We start from the raw sequence: 23,065 nt of genomic DNA, 5'->3' as shown, positions 1-23,065 counted from the left end.
GTCTATTTTATCTTGACAAACTAATCGTAATTTTTGATTTTCAACTACATGAAACGATCGTTCGATTGAAAAAATTATCTTCTTTGATCTTCGACGTGTTCAACGTGATCGATATCACATAGCTGTAAAATGCAATAAATATTATATTAACAACACCAAGCGAAATTTTCCACACTGTTTTTTTTTACTGTCTTTTGTCTTTTATTATGGCGCCACGATTTGAAAAGATTTTCGAATTTTATGTTAATTCGAAAGTTTACATATATCACTGGCCTTCGTAACGATAATTTACTACAAATATTTATACTTCTTGAGCAACAATATTATTAAGATAATAAAAGTTTCATCACAGGTATTTGAAATGACGTGTATGTGAATTCTATACTTAGTTGAGGATAACTCGATAATGGCGGAAATGATGAAGTGTCAGTTCGAATTGTCAAAGATCGATAAAATAATTTGACGACGTTATCGCTATGCTTTAAAAGATTCTGCATTTTGAGATATGTTTAAAATATATAAAATCAATTGTGGTGTAAATCTTGTAATTATTGCGGTTAGAGTTAAGAACTTTCAATGCCAAATTTAATAACAAGTCTTGTATTTTTTGATGAGAAAATTTGTGAAAAGATAATTACAACGATTATTGAGAGATATTAGAATCATGACAACTACACAGGGAACACCAGAATCAGATACTGGAAGTTTTGAATGCTTTCAAAATTATACAGCACCGGAGGTGTTCATACAAGGACTAGCAGGAATCGTGGATCAGCAAGATGTAGAATCTATGATACGAGCTCAGAAACAAATGTGAATATTACATTTATATATGTTTTATAATATTTATTTTTGTAATTATTTTGTCATATAATAACTTGGACATCTTTATATTTTAGGTTACAAAGATTTGAAAAAACAAATGAAATGTTAACTAACTGCAATCAGTTATCAATAAATAGGCTTAAGTCGGCAGGAGCTGAATTTAAAAAGCATACTGCTCTTTTGATTGAAATGAAAAAAGACTTGGATTACATTTTTAAAAGAATACGTATAGTAAAGAATAAACTAAGTCAACAATATCCACAGGCATTTAATGGTAAGGTAAATGTAAAAAATATGATAATGTAAATATCAGCATTTAATAAATGTCACAGAGGCCGTTAGAAGCAGTTTGGCGGAAGAAGTAATTGTTGAGGATATCGATTGTTCGGTAAAACCATTGGAACCAGAAATAGTTCCTCTGCCAAGTGCTACGGTCAATGATACAGAGAGAGATCCAGATTCAGATGGTAACCATAATTGTACTTGAAATAATTATACAGTTATACAGTGAATTTACATTATCTCCGAATGATTGTTCGATTCATCAATATATACATATTTGGTAATGAATTTTTATTAAATGTTTCTGATTCATGGTGTTAATGATGTTTTCAACAAAGTATTTGCTGTGTAGTTTACATGCTTGTAGCGATGCTTCCTATAATACGTACAAAAGCTGTAATGCTAAAGTATTGACTTAAAAATTTTTCTTATTGTATTATCATCCATGAAAGATAGTAACAAATGTAGTTAATTATTTATTGCTTACAGTATCTATTATATGTTTTATAAATCGCTATTAGGAAGCTTGACATCGTGCTATAGAGAGATGACAATTTACATTTGAAAGCTCATTGACACTCTATATCGAATCTTACATAAAGTAATGCTATATAAATATAAAATTCTAAATTTTAAGTTTTTTATCTTATCACAAATTACAGAAATGTATATTATTCAACATCGTTCTCTTATGATATTACATATTTATTAAAAAAAGATCAATAGTTTTCTATTCTAATAAGGATAATGTTTAAAGATAATGTGAATGACAGAAAATGCAGAGTGATCTATCTTACAGTGTTATATAAAACTTATAAATATTAAGAAAATCAATCTTTAATCTCTTGCCTACTTAGTATTTTATCTCTTTTTGAAAATAGTTGAAAATTTTAGATGATTATGTATAACAATAAGAGTATATTTAGACAGGTATTCTTATAAAACACTAAAGTATTCTGTCATTCAATGTAATTAGCATGTATCTTCTTATTATAAAGTCTTTGATCAAAAGTATATTAGCAGACTCATAAAGAGAAATTAGGAATTGTTACTGTCGGTGCTATACAGATTTTAAAACTGCGTTCAATTAAAATTTTATCTCATTGTAAAAAAAAAAAAAAAAAGAAAAAGAAAAAAACAGTAAAAAAAAGAAACCAAGAACACGAATTCACGAGCAAAGTTCGTTCGATGTAAAGTTCATTAAATCGATCCATACTATTTTTTAATGCTAATGAAAAAAAACGATGGTACCTTGTATCGACGACGAGCGATCTTGTTGAGCGTTATTGAATGTACATGTTACGGTCGAAGTAAATACATACATGTTAAATGTGAATAATTTGTAAAGAAGAATAGCCAGTAAAAGAAAAGGATGTACTTCCACTGTAACATACTTATTATTAATGTTGTATAATGCAGTACAATTTAGGAGAAAACGTGATAATAGAAAAGGAAATATATAAGGAGCCTTTATCGTCAACTTTGCTAAAAAACACTCTCGTTTCATTTCCCGTTTTTCCGAGCGTACGAAATTAACCACGAGCCCTTACCCTTTTGTCCCTTCCCAACCCTTTTCTCCACGACGAACCCAAATTCTGAAAAGAAAAGATACAAAAGCTAAGTTGATATCAATTATTCTTCGTGTACAGTTCCAGTCGAGGAGTTTCAGTTCGCGAAGCTGCGTAAAAGGCGAATTAAGAGCAACGACAGTTCATCGACGGAGAGCAACAACGATCAGAGTATCGCCGACACGTCATCCTGCACTTCCGACACCGGTTGAATTTTCGCGCGAGTTGGCCAACGAGCTGTTCGAAAGGGAGCGGGAAAACTATGCGGAGAGAGAGAGAGAGTAGACAGAGAAAGAGAGAGAGAGAGAGAGAGAGAGAGAGAGAGAGAGAGAGAGAAGGAGAGTAGAAAAGCAAATGAAAGAAACCAAGAAAGAAAAGAGACAAAGAGAAAAAGAGCGAATGAGATATTTGCGTGTTTATATCGCAGCAAGTCACGATGATGTTCGTTGCGATCTTTAACTCGACAATAAAGAAAAAAAAAAAATGAATAAATAAATAACTACAAATATGCCTCTTTACTCGTTGCACGATTGCAAGTTCTGTAATACACGCGTATGAATATCAATGTCCAAATAAAGAGATTCAAGGTCAATAAAATCTTCTTTATGTGTACATGAAAGTTAGCCGTGTTGATCATTTAGCGCGAAAAAATTCATTCGAAGCAATTATGTGTAAACAATATATCGTAATTTTGTGATATTATTTATTGATATTTATCCTCTTTGTTATTTCTTTTTCATTGGGCTTGTATTGTTATAGTTATTGGTGTATCGTTGTTGCTATGCGTCCTTTTAGTTTTTACGTAAAATATGTTAATGGCGAAATCGCGTTTCACCTTGAATAAATTATATCCTGCTTCCCCCACTTGTTGGTCGAGATTACGAACGAAGAGGACAGTGAAGAAATATAAAGGCGTTGCTATGAAAACACACTTGTCGTATAATTTATAAAATATTTTTCTCACAAGGAAATAAATTAAAGTTGATGATAATTTAGGATCGAAAAAATACTCTAAATGTTTACAATGAATTGAAATGTTAATTTGAATTAATATATATGAACGTCTTCGATACTTTCATTTCGCTCGTTGTTAATTGAGAATACATCGACAGATGGAGCGCGTGTGGCGTTCGATTCGCGGTAAATTTAATTAATAATATACTCGTGTACATTCTTGACAATATCAAAAATGTATTAAGAATTTATATCGTAAAGAAACCGTGATATTAAATCTTATACAATGATGATCGAAATGTGTACGAAAAATAAAACCAAAGTATAAGTAATAAAAAAAAGTATAATTGCCAGTGACCACCTATAAACCTTATCGATACATTTGCACAACATACATTAATAACCCCGTCGAATTTTGCGTTATGAGACGTAGTATAATTTAAAAGGAAAAAAAAAAAAAAAAAAGAAAAAAAAAGAAAAAAAGAACAAAAAAAAACAAAAGAACAACGAGCCTATCATGAATGTTAGATTATCTTTATTATTACATCCGTTTAAAAGGCATAACTTATTTATAAAAATATGGGATCGAGTAGTGTGGGAACGGGGTAGGATATAATAATAGGATCGAACAAATTTTTAGTTCGCTTATAAAATAGTTAATACGAATAAATCTCAGTACTTTTTACAAGTTACAAGAAATAACAAGATCTATCGTAATTATCGGAGACGTACAACTTATTTTAAATGGATCTTAGGCTACACCAGTATATCCTTAAATCTGTCTTTTTTTTTTGTTTTCTTTAACACAGAAGTATGATGATTCGAAAGAAGAAAAAGAGAGCAGTTGGCAATGAATTATGAACACATAATAACTGCTGTCGATCGTACAACAATGAATTTACGTATATATCGTCTACGTATCGTTGAAAAATTTTTACGATTATTATTATTATTATTAATGAACAACACAGACTCAATGATTTAACTTTTACATGGTATCTTTCTTTCTTTCTTCCTTCCTTCCTTTCTTTCTTTCTTTCTTTCTTTTTTTTTTTCTTTTCTAGAAACATTATATTCTCGTTACACGCGAAATAAGATTATCGTGCTCGTTTGTTAGCGAACACGCTAAAGTTCGATTCATAATTTTCTATCTCGTATAAATCTTACAAAAATACATACACGTTTCTTCTCTTCGTATTTTTATTGTCATGTATTTGGCAGTACCCGCATAAATTTCGGCAATATAAGGGCAATCGCATAAAGATACTCTATAAGATCGAGATAAAAGCCATATATAAATATAGAATTTCTCTCATTTCTTTCGATGCGTAACTTTACGATATAGGCACAAGTATTATGTAGGTCCCTTAAATTTCTTATATAGGAAGAGAACTTTCTTTTATGCTACTGTGTAATTCAGAACAGCACTAAAGATAGCTATAATAAATTCTTAACGCAACAAGAAATTAATAGTTCATTACTATGTTGTTGAAGAGAGAATGATATGGTTACGGCATACGAATCATCTTATAATAAAAAACGGCTAACTTACATTTTATAAAAAACATGTAAAATAATGTACAAAATCGAGAGAAAAGGTAATTATATAAAAGTACTCGATAGGGTGCAAAGTGAGTTGCAGAGCGGAACGGGGAAAAAGAAGGGGAGAAGATACTATTTACAAATTATTTTTTTTTTTTTATAAAGTAGAAGTTGAGTTAATAGTTCTACGTGAATCCCGATTCCAATATGTCCTTTTTTTACTTTTCGAACGTGTCACTGGCGACATATTGCAAGCGCGCGAAGAACTATACTTTTTTGAATACTACTAATAATAATTAATAATTAATAATAATAATAATAATAATAATAATAATAATAATAATAATAATAATAATAATAATATTTTAATAATAATAATGATGATGATGATAATAATAATGATGATAATATAATATAATATAATATAATAATAATAATATTAATAATAATAATAATAATAATAATAATAATAATAATAATAATAATAATAATCTCTTTTCTCTCACAACAATCTATAGTATCTATTATGCGTACCGTTTAACTGCGCCGCAAATTCTTATTATTTAAACTCTCTTTCGGCTACTTCGGGTAGAAGAGAGGTCAGAGAAACGTATTAACACCCATCGATGCACTCTAAATTTAAAAATGATCCATATTTGTTGAAAAAATTAAACATTAATAATTATACTACCTTTGTTAAGATGATGGATCGTACCTCTCGATAGGAATAACATCGAGGAAGTATGAAAAAACTAGAAAAAGAATGCCATACGTATGGAATGTTTGTGTATGGAACAACACGCTCATAAGCGATCGTACGAAAAGAAAAAAAAAAAAAAATAATAATAATACAGAAACAAAAAAAATATACAAAAAAATGAAAAGAAAAGACAAAACTTTCTGACGCTCTCCTCAACCAGACACACACGCTTTATATATATCTTACAATTCGCACAAAACCAGTAAAAAACGTATTCATTAAAAGGCCATTAGGAAACATTGTGCTTTTCGAAACACATAATTTAATACATTCTCCTACGTATACTTATCTAACACACTATATAGCACTCGAAGGCACAATTTCTTGTTATATAATGGCCTCCTCGGAGGCTCGTATATGCTCTCATGCTAACGAAACAACTATTGCTCTCGATCTCGACGAGCTAATCACAGTACGTACTCTTTCTTCCTTTCTCTCTCCCTCTATCTCTCTCTTCCTCTCTTTTTCTATTTGTATCTTCTTATTTTTCCTACAGTAAAAGCTACGATCTACTCGCGCGAGAAGGAGAGCGTTTGCTCGTTTCATATATAGATTGCCTCCGAGCCCTTGTTACTTTGATGAGCTCCACCGCCAGCACCGTAGGCGTTCGGCGAGGCCATGCACTCGGACCAATCGCTGTTCGAGTGAGGCGAGCTCGAGGACCAATGTCCGGGGCTATCCGGTGAAGGCGTCGGAAAACTTTCCGGTGCTTGCATTAAATGTTGCGGCGTGACGTCCGGTCCGGAATGATGGGACGGTGGCGTCAAGTACTGATAGTACTGTTGTGTTTGTTGCTGCTGTTGTTGCGTACTTTGTTGCTGCTGTTGTTGTTGTTGTTGTTGTTGTTGCTGCTGCTGTTGTTGTTGTTGTTGCTGTTGTTGCTGCTGTTGCTGTTGCTGCTGCTGCTGTTGTTGTTGCTGCTGCTGCTGCTGCTGTTGTTGTTGTTGTTGTTGCTGCTGCTGCTGCTGCTGTTGTTGTTGTTGCTGTTGTTGTTGTTGACTGGAATAAGGTAAATTCTCAAAATCGAACCCCACCGGTGGCATGCCTCCATGTTTTTGATGCGTCGCCTGTCTCATGGCGGCGATGTGCGTTGGTGATGTGGGAAGTGACGGCCGGCTCTTTGCTGGCGAGGGCGAGCCCATGTAGCTCGCTTGAGGAGAGAGCGTCATGTTTGACTGTACTGAATGTGGCGGTGACTGATTGCTGTACGGTGGCGATAACGTGTTCACCATACCCTGCGTTTGTCTCTGATGCGAGGCTAATAGTTGATCGTGAAAATTTGGCAGCCCGTAGTTATTCGTGAACGTGTCAAGACCGAGCTGTTGCAAGCCTTGTATGGATTGTCCCTTTATACAATCCTCGTACGGTGGTGGTTGTTTCGCTGTCGCCGTATGACCCACTAAAGGCAAGGCGTTACTGTAAAGGCTCGCACTGTCGTACGGGCTTGGTAGGTTTCCCTCGGCTCCCTCCGCTCCCTGAGGGATTTCCTGGTTTGGGGGCTGAGCGCCACGCTTCGCCGGTGGCTTCTTTACCGATGGCTTTCGCCTCATGACCACCACTGCACCTTCTGATTCTGGACTGTTTGGGTTCCCCGTACCACCAGTTTTTGGTCGTTTCTTCGATTTCGCTTGTTTCGGCGCGGAACCGATGACAGTTGGATGTGTGATAAGTTGAGGATGATTTGGGGATCCTGTAAGTAGAAAAATTGAGCGTTACAACCAATTTTTTTTCTCAAGAAATGAGAAAACTACGAAGCAGGAGTATACGTAAATCGAATGCTTACCTATTAGAGGACCATTCGGCATGACGTTCATCATTTGAGGTGATCTAGGTACGTGTTCGTCTAGTAATCTGACGATATCATGATGTAACCTTTCGCTGGCTACATCTCTCGGTAATCGATCCATATGATCTGTAATTTCTCTGTTGGCGAATGTATCGAGTAAAGCTTTACAAGCTTCAAAGCTGCCCTCTCTTGCAGCGAGGAACAGCGGAGTCTCGTCTTTGTCGTCCTGTGCGTCTCTGTTCGCACCATGGACAAGTAATATGTTAACAGCATCTACATTATTAACAGCTGCGGCCCAGTGAAGAGCAGTTTTACCGCTATTATCAGCAGCGTTTATATCGGCATCGGCATTAATCAGATCCTCCACCATTCCTTCGGTTGCTAAACGTGCAGCCAATATCAAGGGAGTGGTACCATCGTGCATCCGAGCGTTAAGATTCGTTGCTCTATTTCTAAGAAGAATTTGGAATACTCCCATCGCATCCGCAGCGACGGCTGAATGGAGAGGCGTTCTACCGGTATTATCTTGAGAGTTAGCATCAGCTCCAGCATCCAACAGACGCTTAGCTGCATCTGATCTGGCGTATCTAGCAGCGAGATGGAGCGAAGTTTCACCGCTTTTATCGGTAGTAGCATTTAAATCAGCACCTTGTGCCACGAGATCAGCGATCACAGCTGCAGTACCATCGCTCTCATCTTCCTCTTCTCCAGTGTCAAGACCACCTCCACGTACAGCGGCTACCATTAACGGAGTCATTCCACATGGTCCTCTAGCATCTACATCTTGACCATGCTCGAGACTAGGTGGTGTTAAAACTCCTGCATCCGGTCTAGTTCGTATCTCTGCTGCGTCCAAATGTTGTTGAGTCCACATTCTTGGTTCCGTTTCTTCGTAATCGGTGATAGCCGTGTGATCGCTTGCATAGCCAGGTTCGATAGCTCGCATTCGTTTCGATGGTGGAAGATCCGATTCGTCGTCCGACCATTGTTGTGCTCGGCCATTTCCTACATCGAGATCCATACAATTCACCGATGGTTGTTTATTGAGATTACGCATTTCTTGTCCATCGGGACCTCTTCGACGTGATCTACGTCTTTGACCACTTCCACTATTGGTTCGTAGGAAACCTTCTGGGAACCATGTCACTCCAACTGCTCGTCTCCTTTGCGCTGTCACTAAAACTCCCACAAGCATACCTCCGACTATCACGATAATGACTCCAATGAAGACATACTTGTAATTTGTTGGTGTATCAGGATATTCTGGACCTTGGGGACCAACAACTCCTCGAACTTGCTCGATAGGGAAATTTCTCGAAAGAGAATGTTTTGAAGCTGTAGCAGCTAAATATTCTGCTGCTTCGTTGGCTGATGGAAAGCATACGGCACCCTGTGTTACTGTACATTTTCTATTATCAATCTCTAGATACGCTATCACACCACTTTGACTATTCGTATAGATCGTCGCTTGTCTGCCAAAGAAGTTCGTTTGTAAACTTGGTTCTCGTTCTCTTTTCCAGGGATATATCATGTCGTTACCAAGCTCGTCTTGTTTCACACGTAACGTAGTTCTTAATTCGTGACCGATATCCCGTAGGAATGCCACTACGTTAGAACGAAAAGTCTGCATGTCCATTCTGACTACCACAGAAATAACACCTTCAGCTAAGGAGGGTGGTTTTCCGTCACAATCCAAGCCATCCCAATTACATTCCTCGTTGTTACATCCATAGTCGCAATAGCCATTGGCATAATGTTTTCGACAATACGCATCGTATATCGGACTGAAATGAATGAAGTAACATAATTAATATCATTCCTAAATATAAATTATAAACTTGTTTAAATTTATTAGAAGTTATACTCATACTCACTTGCAAGGTGCTAATTTTCTCTCGCAGTCTCTTCCATCGAAGAGACACTGAGCGTTGTTGCATACTTCATCGCAAACATCGTTCATGAAGACATCCCAACAGTTTATTGGAGCGGTACAGTTTCTCCAAGGATTAATACCGAGAGAACAATCGTTTCCGTCGAAATTACATGCGTATCTATTACATTCCTCGTCGCAGTGATGATTTCCAGACTTTTCTTCGCAACGGTTTTCGATGCATCGTTTCCTTTCGCGTTCCAAGTCGAGATCGTATGCGTTCATGTTCTTTGGAATGTTTGAATTCGGTCTACCGAATACGCCACCTCTATAATTTGGATCGTAAATTTCACAATTCTTGCCAGTCCATTTTGGTGGACAATAACAAGTGTAATCTCCAAGAAGATTTTCGCAAACGGCGTCTGATTGTTGGCAAGGATTACTAGCACATTCATCTCTAGCATCTATTTCACAGTGAGTGCCTGTTGTGCCCGGTGGACAATGACATCTATAGCCTATTTCTGTTTCAGTTATCCGGCAGGTACCACCGTTCAAACAAGGTTCCGTATCACAGTAAGAGCCAGCAAATTCACAATTCTTCCCATGATAATCGTTAGGACAGATACATGTGTGACCAGCTTGTTTGGCAGCACATACACCACCGTTCTGACAAGGTGAACTATCGCAGAAATTAACTTTTACTTCGCAGTGGCGACCCATGTAACCAGGTTTGCAGTTGCAATGATAGTTGTTTACAAGCTGGACGCAATCTTGAGTACCAGGTGAAGCACAAGGATTCGATAAACATTCGTTGATATCACCTTCGCATCTTGGCCCTACAAAACCTGGCGGACATTTACATTCGAATCCACCAACTTTATCAGTACATGTTCCATTATTGTGACAAGCGCCAACCACGCAATCATCTACGTTGATCTCGCATAAAAATCCAAGTGTACCAGGTGGACAGGAGCAACTAAAATTATTGATCAGATCGTGACATGTGCCGCCATTTTGACAAGGATTTGGTCTACAATCGTCAACGTTGAGTTCGCAATTTTGTCCTTGGAAACCTTTTGTACATTGGCATTGATATGAACCGACTAAATCTTTGCAGGTTGCTCCGTTTTGACAAGGAGCGGATTCGCATTCGTCGATTTCTTCTTGACAATAAGAACCAGTGTAGCCTTCGATACAATGACACCGATGACTGTTTCCAATATCTTCGCATGTACCGTTATTACAAAGATTCTTTTCAAGCACACCTTTTCTAATAGCAGCGTCCTTGCACGAAACCATTTCTACGTCACAAACCTTGCCGGTCCAACCTGGTGAACAGTTACAGTGGTATTTGTTATTGTGTTGTACGCACGTTGCTCCATTTTCACAGGGATTATCAGCACACCAGTCTACGTATTCACCGCATCTCGTACCGGTATAGCCATAAGGACAATGGCACGTATAATATTGCACATGATCGTGACAAGTGGCACCGTTTAGACAAGGCGAACTATCACACTCGTTTATACGGTATTGACAATTCGAGCCAGTATAGCCAGGTTTGCAAACACAAGTATAGTTGTTTATTCCGTCGATACACTTGCCACCATTCATACAACTGCTATCAGTGCAATCTTCGTCGTTCGTTTGACAGTTTATACCGGAAAAGCCAAGTTGACATTGACATGTATACGAATTTACGTACTCCTTGCAAACTGCTCCATTTTGACAAGGCTGCGATTGACATTCATTGACATCCACTTCACAATGCTTACCGTTGAAACCATCAACGCATAGACAAGTATAATCACCGATTCCGTCTAAACAAGTTCCACCATTCTGACATGGATCTGTAAATTCATAATTTACTATACTTTAGAACATGACGTATCAAACAGAGAATAAAAGGACTTATAAAGATTATGAAGAAAAAATGCAATTTGTAACTGGTCAGTCGTCAATACGATTCATTTAAACAATACCGATCTATCATCTGATCAATGTTATAGCTGCGAACAGCGTTGCTGATTCTTTTGGTGAGTATAAGCACGTGCCGAATTCGGCACTCTAATTTCAGCTTTACGAGCAAATACAAGCATCGAAAGTCCGACAAAGCGAGAAATGCAGCGTCATCGAGAACAAATCGTATCCACGATAAAAGAAATAAATTGACTTCGTTATAGTTGGGCTAACGCGTGAGCCAAGAGTGCAAATCGTTTTGTAATATTATTCTGTTATCTTATCGATCTTAACACGCGATGATTACTCAACCGAATCAAACCTTTTTTTCATAATTTTCGGATTTTTTTAGTCGTCTCAAACGAATTTTTAGTTAACTCGTTTTTCCTAAGTTTTTCTTAGGATTAACAACAGTCTATTAGCTTAGCAGCCGATTGCTTTTCTTTTTTCAGTTATCGACTAATTTTAAATGATTACTTTAATTTATCTAAGTCGTACGTAATCAGTGCTAATTCGCGTATGTTTTAAGATTCAAACGTTGAACGAAGTCCATTTTTGGCAAAACATTATCACATGCTCATCTATTCAGACTATCGATCATTTTGTGGGTTCATCGTAATTTGACATGCTGTACATTCGCAGATAGTACATGTTTTGCGTGTACATGTGCAGTTGGAACAAACCAGAATTTTATTAGCGATTTATCAGCTCAAGATATTATCACAATCATTTTTGATATCGTCCCTCAAAGATTTTAAATTTCGACAAAGGTTTTAACATTTCTTTTCTTGTATCTTTAATTGCTGAATTGCGATGAGAATAAATTTTGAATTGATCTATCCAACCTGATTTAATTTTAATCAAAATCACGATTAAATTGCCTTGATAAAATCTGATCGTACCACGCACAAAGCCAAGATCTTATCCCGTGATAAATTAAATACATCTTATCGTTAATTCGTACTTATTCTTGCGTTATATTTCTTCTTCTTCTAAAAAAAAAAAAAAAAAAAAAAAAAAAAGAAAAAAAGAAAAGAAAAGAAAAGAATAAACGTTTAAGACGATGCTCGGTGGCTTCCCGTGAATAAACGGCAAAGCGCGCATGCGAGAGAAAGAACGGTTATAAACTTATTATCCTGAACCGACACTTACATGATGCACAATCATCGGTGTTGATTATGCAATCCCGGCCTTCGTAGCCTTTAGCACAGACGCATTGATAAGATCCATTAGTGTTCCTGCAAGTGGCACCATTTCGACACGGGGACGTCATAATGCACTCGTCGACATCTTCGTCACACAATCTGCCAGTGTAACCTACGGTACAAGTACAAGCGAAGTCGAGGAAGTTGGACGAAGGTGAACATTTTGCATCGTGTAAACACCTGTAAAAATAAGATCTCGATAACTAACAAAGTTTCAATCGATTAATTAAAATTTAGAAGCGGGCGAATAAATTTTGATTTGATTTTTAAAGAACTTACTTGTTAGGCGAACAAGGGTCCAACTTGTCCTCGCAGTTTCTACCGGTATGAGGTAACTCGCAAACGCATTTGTAATCGTTTACAAGATCGATGCAAGATCCACCATTTTGACACGGATTGTTAGCGCAATCGTCGACGTTGGTTTCACAATTTGTGCCAGCATAACCGGGTAAACACTTGCAACTATAACCATTGAGATGATCGTTACAAGTGCCACCGTGTTGGCAAGGATTCGAGCCACACTCGTCGATGTCAGCTTCGCATCTTTTGCCACCATAACCAGGTAAGCAATGGCAAATAAATTGGTTGACTCCATCTTCACAGGTACCACCGTTTACACAGGGGTTGCTAGCACATTCGTCGACATCACTGAGACATCTTGCATCGTAATAACCGCGAGGACACTCGCATCTAAAACCATTTATTAGATCAATGCATCGGCCACCATTTGCACAAGGATTGCTTGCGCATTCATTTATATCCGTTTCACAGTGTTGTCCGGTAAAACCAGGCTCGCATTCGCATGAGTATCTAAAATGAGAATGGTTAAAAATTAGCATGGCGAATTTGTTAATTTAATCGAAATTAACATTGAATTTAGATCAAAATTAAGAACCAAGTGTTTTCTAACACACTCGTGTGATTCATTTTAAGAGTTACTCATGCTCCCACGTTTAAATCGATAATTTTAAAAGACGATTATTTACCTGTTGATACCATCGATGCATCTAGCCCCGTTCCTACATGGATTACTATAGCATTCATTGACGTTGACCTCGCAGTTGGTACCAGAAGTTCCAGGTCTGCATATACATTGATAACCATTGATCCTATCCTCGCAACGTCCACCAAACTGGCAAGGATTGCTCTCGCATTCGTCGATTTGGGTTTGACATAGTCTGCCAGTGAAACCTGGGAAACAACTGCAACTGAAGCTGTTCTCGCCATCGATGCAGTTGCCACTGTGACAAGGATTCGATTGACAATCGTTTATGTTTGTCTCGCAGGATGCACCAGTGAATCCTGGTGGACATTCGCACGTATACTTTGCTATCGAATCCTGACACGTTCCACCGTTCTTGCATGGCGATGAAGCGCAATCGTCGATGTTGATTTGGCAATGTGAACCAGCAAAACCATCGGCACAGGTACACTTGAATGAGTTTATGAGATCGGTGCAAATTCCGTTGTTCAGGCAAGGCTTTGCAGCGCATTCGTCGATGTCTATCTCGCATTGGGTTCCCGTGAAACCTGAAAAGTATAAAAAGAAATCGTTTCAATAATTCTCCCCAATATTTTCTTCATTCTTTTTTCTCGATATATTCCTCATATCGTTTTGTTGAACAAACATGAAAATGAAGAATGATGTCATTTGACTAAATCGAATACACTACTATTATATTTTGTATTGATTCATAAATGTTGACAAAGAAAAAAAGCAAAGAATGGCGAAGAACAAAGACGGAGAAGGTTTTCTAATTACGAATTTAATGCATATTAGATATACGTAATAAGAATAATAAGAATGAATAAATTGTCACTGGGAGATTCTAAACCTTTGTTGCTAATCTCTCCATTTTCTTTCTCTCTCTCTTTTTCCGAAATAATTTCACGGAGAGAAAAAACTTGAAGGAATTCGAAAAATAAGATAGAATCCGTTTCGAGATACAGATGATCACGAGTTTCGAAGTGCGGCTAATGAGTGGAAGCAGGTTAGTTGATTATAGATTAAAGTAGAAATAATGAGGGAATAACGGCGAAGTGCTAGGAGATTAAAGAGCCAATTTCCTATCGTTCGAATGCATTGGAAGCATCATGGCGTGAAAGAGAGAGAAAGAAGAGAAACGACTAGACACCTAACAGCCAATCTATGTGTCCGCGCGATCGTGCGTACTCCCACGTTCGAGCAGGCGTGTTCGGGTAATTGTAATCTATTGCCTCGGTACAGTGTGTTCTCGAAAGAGCCTACGCGCGTTGATAAAGTACGTGAACTCCGAGGAGAGCACGATGCTGCTCCGTCACTTCTGCCTCTCACCTGGCTACCCTCCTCTTCTCCTCTCTTCCTCTTTCTTCTTGATCATTTCTTCCTTTTCTTTTTCTCATACTGTTGTACCCCGCCCACCCAGCCACGCGTATACGTGCCGTGGACTCGAAAGAGAAGATAATGCGAGAACGCTCCTTTAAATTGGAAAACCGATATCTCGTTAAAATGTTGAATGCCACGTGAATTTTGATATCTTTTATCCTAGGGACCACGGTTATATCGCCATATTATTCATTGTTTCATTATTTCATTTCTATCAATTGAAAATTGTTTACAAATGTTTGTATAATGATTAAAAATAATGTTTGTGTAATAATGAAAAATTTGTTTATTATTAAAGTTGATAAGAAATGTTTGTATAATAATTAAAAATTTGTTTACTATTAAAATTGATATCTTTTATCCTAGGGACCACGGTTATATTGCCATATTATTCATTGTTTCATTATTTCATTTCTATCAATTGAAAATTGTTTACAAATGTTTGTATAATGATTAAAAATAATGTTTGTGTAATAATGAAAAATTTGTTTATTATTAAAGTTGATAAGAAATGTTTGTATAATAATTAAAAATTTGGTTGCTATTAAAATTAATATGTTATTATACGTAAAGGGTAACTATGGAATTTTTATTATCATATTATAATACGATTTAATAAGATTTTATATTTTTGCCAATAATGTGTTTATTTCATTGATGGTTACACGTGATCATTTTAATAGCTCTTGAGAATTCTTTAGTCGGTTAAAAATGTTGAATTTTTGGTACAAGGACTACGAGAAATTACATAACAAAGTAATAATGAATACGATGGTTGGTCCAACATCGTTTTATGATGTTTTAATATACTTCATAACAAAATTTAATTCTTGTTAAATATTATGTTTGTTAACTTTTAAATCAGCGCAAATGAGTTAACTAATCATTTATATTCGAAATAATAATTTACGTGTGATCAATACGTAAATAAAAATATTCTTTATTCATTTATATTTTATTTCTAAAAAAGAAAAAAAAATAGACATTGTTAATAACAATTATCAATTCAATTTTTACTTTATATTGTTACCTAATTATTTGTTTTAATTAATAGTTTATATTCGGTAGAATTCAACTTATAGTAATTAATTTTTCATTGTTGATCAACATGGCAGTCAACGTGTTAAAACGCTTTTGATTTAACCAACAGGAGTTCGTTCTCCATATTAGAGATTTATGTCGTTTACGAATCATTTTTTCTTCGTCCTTTATTTTTTCTTGTTATTTCTCTATTTATCTTGAATAATCGACAGGAGTAGATCTTTCAAGGTAATAGTACAAGTATCGGACTACCGTGCGTTGAGCTACCTATCGATGTTTTTCGATCGCGGATTTGATACACCCCTTCGATACGATCATGCTAAGCGGATGATCGTTACCTATAGGCTACTTGACTTATGTAGTGTTGAAACGATAACGTCGGAAAGGGTTAAGATGATCTTGAGAAATGATTTTTCAGTCGTTTTATTTGTTCGTTCGAGGTGAACGTACTTTAAAATAATAAAACTACGAAATTGAAATGAAAATTTCAATTGAGATTTAAAAATTATACTTTGAGATTATATTTTATTCAATTAAAATTCAATTAAATTGTATTTTAATTGAATTAAAATTGTAAAGATCATATTAAAGATAGAAATTTATTCTTAATCATGTTCGGATCATTCGATCAATAGAACATAATTTATTTAAGCACGATACGAATCAAAATAAAATAGTATGATTAAAAACACGTTAAAAGTGTTTTATACGATCTTGTCGTATAAACAAATACCAACATACCTTACTACGATATATCGTCATTAAAAATATATCATTAGAATTATTCTAAAATATGTTTAATAATGATCATGTTGTAGTACAAATTACGAGAATATAAGATATTACACGTTGTTGCAAAAATATATCGTTACAAGTATTCTAAAAAAAAATATTTAATAAAAATCTTCTTATACAAATTACACAAAGTGTACTACATATCGTATAGTTTGCTCGATTAAAATCATACTAGAGATCATTATTACAATTCTCGATATTATCGCAAAATGAGCGACTCTCTCTCTCTTCCTCCCTTGCGTATTTTACGTTTCACATATCGTAAGCTATCATTCGTGCTGATCTACCCTACGTATCCTGTTCATCGAAGTGTGAATAGCAGCAAATCTCAAACGAAAAATTTTGACGGAGGTAGCACCTGCAACGAGGTACCGCGTGTTCTAAGAGAGAAATACAAAACTCGAAGAAGCCGTTCGCGGATGGATGTAACGGTAAAATGTACGAGTTATCTCGCACGCATCGTTCCGGCATCCGGACGAACGACGCCTCGAAGCAAAAGACATACTTAGATTTCTCTATTTTTCTCATTCAGATACGAATGTATCGAGGATGAGTATGCTGATTGTATTTCGATCAATTCGATCGATACTTGTGATAATCGATTGAACATGTGCTTATAACTTTGCAATTCTTTACATAATTTTTCGAAATGTATGTTATTTAAAAAAAAGAAAAATAAAAAAATGTAATGCATAATAGTTTCTCGTGTACATCCTCTTATATATATATATATATATATATATATATATATATATATATTTAATTATTGTGTAACTGTAAGAGTAAAGCTTACAGTAAAAAAGTATTAAGTGATTAATGATTGATTGCAATGCGTATACTCATTCCTAAGATACCTTATATCATCTCGTACAAAATCAAATGAATATTCTGCCTTTTTGAATTACATTGATTGATAAATCATGGACCTTCTCTTAAATGTAATTAAACAATTTTATAACTGTTAGTGTAAACGTTATAATAAAAAAGCTATCAAATGATTAATGATTGGTAAAATGTTTATACATATTCTTCTATAAGGAATCTAATTAAGAGCTTGTCTTTTTAAGTTACTTTGATTGGTAAACCATCTTCATATAATCATTTTAGTATGAATCCAAGAAATTCAAATTACTATTTAATTACATTAATTAACACATACAAACACATACACATGTGCACACACACACATATATTTTTTTTCTTTTTTTCTTTTAAAATGTCGTAGAGACGCGTGCGATACTCTCACTGTGCAGGACACGCACGCACGCGAGTGATATCACACGCCTTGTATCATAGCTCGACGATGGTGCTTGGAATCAAGAGATTCCACGCTTAACGATGATACATCGCACTTCTTCGAGGACGATCCAACGATCTGTGGTAATGATCGGAAGCGATGAGCCTTGCCTGGGGAATATCGCGTGCGTAATGTTCATTAAAATGTGGCGCTTCTTGCTACGATGTCGATGAACTGGCTGAGCGAAGAAAAATAGAAAGAGAGAGAAATAGAAATAGAAAGAAAGAGAGGCAGACAGAGAGATAGGGAGAGAATTTTTTTCATTATCTTGTCGTGAAAAAAAAAAAAAAGAAGAAGGAAGAGCAAACTCGAGAACATTAAGGGAATATGACAAGAACGTGTTTAGAAAAATAAATAGATATATAAATATTTATAACTAAATATATTAAAGAATTTACTTTGTATGAGGTTTACATAGTTGATCAATTTAAAAAGATAAATAAATATATTAATAAGTAGATAAAAAACTGTTTTATATAAAGTTTATACGATCTATTCAGAAATTCAAAGAAACTATGAGAAAGAGAGAAAGAGATTTACTATTCGTGCGTTATTTAAGGATTACAAATTATCCAATGCAAAATATATACATATGTAAGTACGACAAGAAAAAGAAAATTAATCTAAACTTATAGATTAAAACTATCAGTAGATAATAATAATTTTGTCTTAAAACGGTTAAGAGAAAACACGATAGGATCTCTCTAATCTAGAGAAATGCTGTATCGATAGAAAGAAAAAGAGAAAGAGAGAGAGAGAGAGAGAGAAAGAGAGAGAGAGAAAGAGAGAGAGAGAGAGAGAGAGAGAGAGAGAGGAAGAGATCTCTTTCAAAGAAACTGTTGTAACTTTCGTTGCAAAAAAGAATAAATTTTTAAGGAGACCGGTAGAGTTGTACGGAGTCGTACTTCGAAGCTGGTGACCTGGGTGTGGCACACGATCCGTGGAGATCTCGCATATGTGCGCTGAGAGGACCTATTCGAGAACGGCCGTGGCATGCATCGACTGCGTCCGGGACTGTGAAACAGCATAATGCTCCGATATCTAACTCTTAAGTCTCTTAGTTGGTTCCCTCAAAAGCGACTGTGGAGGAGGATTACGTAAATTCTTACGATTCTTATGTGTATGAACTCGGAGTTTCTCTTCTGTCGTTCTTAAGAACACGTATGTATCTACCTCCATATTTATATGAGTGTAATTAATTAAGTTCTATTCATATACTAGTACGTTCCATTAATAGAATATACCGGTATAAACATTTATTTTAGTCGTAATAGTTTCATATGATACATCGGTATAATAATTTAACGTAATGTATTATTTTTCATAAATTTTTGTTATTATATTATTATATACTATATCGTATTATAATATATATATATATATATATATATATATATATATAATGTTATATAATTTACTTTTTTAAATATACTTTTTATTTATACACTTTTAATTATTGACTTTTCTTATAATATATATACATACATACATATATATATATATATATATATATATATAATCTTATATATAATAATTTACTCTTTTTAACAAGCAGAGATTGAAGAAACATTTGTTTTATTCAATTTTACGTAATATTTAAACAGTTATATAAACAAAATGGTGGAGATACACGAAGTTTATCTTGTACCATGAGAAACCATTAATAACAATCTCGGTTTATCCGTTTGTTAGAGTTCGAGTATAGCCAGGGGAGCTTTTCGAATACATACTTCAACGTTACCTTCCCTCTTCTGTTTCTTCTTGGCAGTACCTTGACCCTAGATTAGATCCTCGATATCCTGAGGGAATCGAGGATCGAGGATCGAGGATATATCCTGACATATCCGCGTACACACGCGAGCTTTCGCGGACGACGGTTTCACGGCTGATTTACCGCCTCGACTTCTTGGTAATTGTTCGGGGCGTGGCGGCCCGTACGTTAGCAGCAACGTTACGGCGGTCTCCCACGCGCGAAAGCAACCCGGGATTTATCGTCGATTCGACGACGACATTGACGGCTTTCGTTACTTCGTGCTCTTTCACGTCGTAACAAAACTCGAAATCAAACTACTAGTTGTAGATTAAGCATTCTTTATATCTATATAGATTGTATCGTTTGGAATAACCATTTCTTTTTTAGATATTGCCATAAAAACAATAAAATTTTACAATAAAATTTTTCAATCATCGATTTAATATTCTTCGTATATAAACTGTATAATTATGATTTAATTATAGAGAGAAAGGAATGTTTCGAACGCTCAATTTATTGCACAGGTGTGATATCTATTATATTCTTATTAATTGTTTATCATCATCTTGAATCTTTATAATTTTGTTTTGAAACGGATAAATTGTTTCGACCGAGTTACATCAATGAATAGACAAGATTCGAATATTTAAAAAAAACTCGAGCGGACTTGATGGAACGAGAATTTCTCTCTTAAATCAACGTACACACTTTCCCCTTATGAGTTCTCGAACAAAGTGAAACCAATTCCTTGGACTTTCTTCCGAAGCGCTTTGCGATCGTAATAGTTATTTTTCATCGAATTGAATGCAGATTATCGCCGATATTTCTATACTTTCGTTTGACATGACAAAGAAAAAAAAAAAAAAACAAACAAACAAACAAACAGAGAAAAAGAGAAAAAAAAAGGATTAAACGAAATGGAGCAAATGTGGATGCAAATTAGATAGAGTGCAGTTTGAGAGTTTCGAGAGAGATCGAGAATCATTTCATTTCTTTCATGGAGAGAAGGAAGAAAGAAAAAGCATATTATCTTCTCGCACGGCGACGAAAGAGAGCGAGAATGTGGGTGTGGTCGAAGATGTCGAGCGTGCGCTCGATTGCTGCTGTTTCATAGCACAGCATCCACAACACAGGATCCACAGCTCACGACGGCACTTCTCTTCTCTGTTCTCCTGCGCTTCGTAACCTCTATACGAGAAGCCAGGGCCGTGCTTTACCATACTTACGGATCTCTTAGTTGCCCCGTTCCTAGACTAACGGTCTTTATCGCATATATACGTCTTTTCTACTCTATACAACAACTCCTATCTTTCCTTTTACATTAGAAATCTCATTTACCCATACCGACTCTGCCCTCTTCGAAGTAGCAACGCGTAACGATGGACCATTTAGATACGAGTTAAACTTACGTCGATATAACTGCAAAGCTTTACTCGAGAATATTTATCGAGAGAACTGACAAGAAGGTCGACGTTTTATTTTCTTCCTTTTTCTTTTCTTTTGTTTTGTTTTTTGTTTCTTTTTGGATTTAATATTACGATGTTTAAGATTTCACTTTGTTAGATCCTTTGTGATCTGTGAGAGAGAAAGAATGGAATACAAAGGAAGATTGAGAGAAAATAAAGGCATAGAAGAAATCGATGATAGCTCGACGATTCGTTTTATTCCATTCTGCCAGATGATAAAAGTAAAAAGATCGAAGGGTCGATGAGATAGAAACGATGACGAATGGGAAATAGGAAACGTATCGGCAGCTTAATCCAATTAGATCGAAATCTTATGTTAGCATCGACACGACGACTGCCCAGTACTGACACGCTCAGGATTGTGTTCAAACTGCGTCTCTACGTTTTGATATAATTGGTCGATCCCTTTCGAAGGGATATATCGTCGATAAATCAAACGCGATTAATTGCATCTAGAGAGAATGATTCTACATATACGTATCATATACTCTATATTGAACATTTTTATTGATAAATTCTCCTTCGTCGTGTTAATTAATAAAACTCCATTGATACTGTGTAATCTTAAACATCTGCCATATTGAATTTATCCAAATGAAGATACTATAAAATAAGAAAAGTAATAACAAAACTATATCTGCGGATAGGAAATTACATTGAAACGATGGAAACGATTTTAATTACCTCGATCGTAAGACGTATTAAAAGAAAAGCAAATAGATAGAAGGGAAGAAGAAAGAGAAAAGGGATGGGAAGGGTTCCTCCTTCGCCGAAGATTGTAATTTATATCACGCTGCGTCGACAGGACGATAATTACTATTCAAAACTCGTACGTAGATTGTGGTGGAAGCGAAGATCCGTCGACTACTCGCATAAAAAGAATGAAGATACAATATGAAGTAGTCTGTGTGTTATCCAGACGACAGTAATGCTACGATTTACAAAATATAAATATCTAATTTGTAATAAACAGAACATAATATCTGCATTTTTATATACATATTTTACATCTATCTAATCGTTAAAAAAAAAAAAAAAATTGAAAAGGAAAAAAGAAGAAGAATTAAATTTTATTCAAATATACTTAAACGCGATGTAAATAGATCTTTTTGTTAGATCTAATATTTTTAGTTTATAAAAAAGAATACATATAAATAAACTAATAATAAATAATAAATGTAATATATATATATATATACTAACAATAAACAGTAATATATATATATATATACATACACTAATAACAGAATAGCTAAATAAAATAAGAAATCAATTGGTATGTTCGATAGAACGGAATAATCGAAGGGTAGTATACAGTTTGGTATGTAGGGTAACGATGCTATTTTATTCTATCAGGTAAGAGAAGTGGCAGGCTGAGAGGAGTCTAAGATAGCGGTACGATTCGGTCGAAGAAGTATCCACAGCCTCCTTTAGACCTTACGGAAAAGAGAAAGAGAAAGAGAGAGAAAAAGAGAGAGAGAAAGAGAGAGAAAGAAAGAGGGAGGGCGAAGGTCGCTCATCGGACATGAACACGCCCGAGTACGACCTACCTTACCTGGATTTGCCGCCATGCAACAAACACGTAATCTTTCTGCCC

General features: G+C 35.4%; 2 protein-coding genes across 3 annotated transcripts in view; one reads left to right on the top strand and one right to left on the bottom strand.

Moving 5' to 3' along the window:
• The first annotated feature begins 380 nt into the window (after window positions 1–380).
• Window positions 381–3,970, top strand: LOC122631244 (kxDL motif-containing protein CG10681). Its single transcript, XM_043816680.1, has 4 exons — window positions 381–813; window positions 900–1,099; window positions 1,158–1,292; window positions 2,757–3,970. The coding sequence occupies exons 1-4, from the start codon at window positions 665–667 to the stop codon at window positions 2,885–2,887; spliced, it is 615 nt and encodes a 204-aa protein (XP_043672615.1). The 5' UTR covers window positions 381–664; the 3' UTR covers window positions 2,888–3,970.
• Window positions 3,955–23,065, bottom strand: part of LOC122631216 (neurogenic locus Notch protein) — a 191,085-nt gene continuing 171,974 nt past the window's right edge. For both annotated transcript variants that reach the window (XM_043816625.1, XM_043816634.1), the window contains 6 exons: window positions 13,738–14,281; window positions 13,031–13,561; window positions 12,699–12,931; window positions 9,592–11,437; window positions 7,715–9,501; window positions 3,955–7,621 (listed from right to left, as the gene is read on the bottom strand). In XM_043816625.1, the coding sequence (XP_043672560.1) occupies window positions 6,474–7,621; window positions 7,715–9,501; window positions 9,592–11,437; window positions 12,699–12,931; window positions 13,031–13,561; window positions 13,738–14,281 (6,089 nt within the window). In that variant the 3' untranslated portion in view covers window positions 3,955–6,473. The remainder of the gene's footprint in view (window positions 7,622–7,714; window positions 9,502–9,591; window positions 11,438–12,698; window positions 12,932–13,030; window positions 13,562–13,737; window positions 14,282–23,065) is intronic.

The sequence above is a fragment of the Vespula pensylvanica genome, chromosome 1 (assembly GCF_014466175.1).
Source record: "Vespula pensylvanica isolate Volc-1 chromosome 1, ASM1446617v1, whole genome shotgun sequence".
In the NCBI taxonomy this organism is placed as follows: domain Eukaryota; kingdom Metazoa; phylum Arthropoda; class Insecta; order Hymenoptera; family Vespidae; genus Vespula; species Vespula pensylvanica.
This window is presented reverse-complemented; position numbering and strand designations above follow the sequence as displayed.

Excerpts from the sequence above, each read along its gene's own strand:
- LOC122631244 (XM_043816680.1), top strand. The coding sequence starts at position 665 with ATGACAACTACACAGGGAACACCAGAATCAGATACTGGAAGTTTTGAA. Across the intron at positions 814-899 it reads ATACGAGCTCAGAAACAAAT|GTTACAAAGATTTGAAAAAA; the intron begins GTGAATATTACA and ends TTTATATTTTAG. Across the intron at positions 1,100-1,157 it reads ATATCCACAGGCATTTAATG|AGGCCGTTAGAAGCAGTTTG; the intron begins GTAAGGTAAATG and ends TAAATGTCACAG.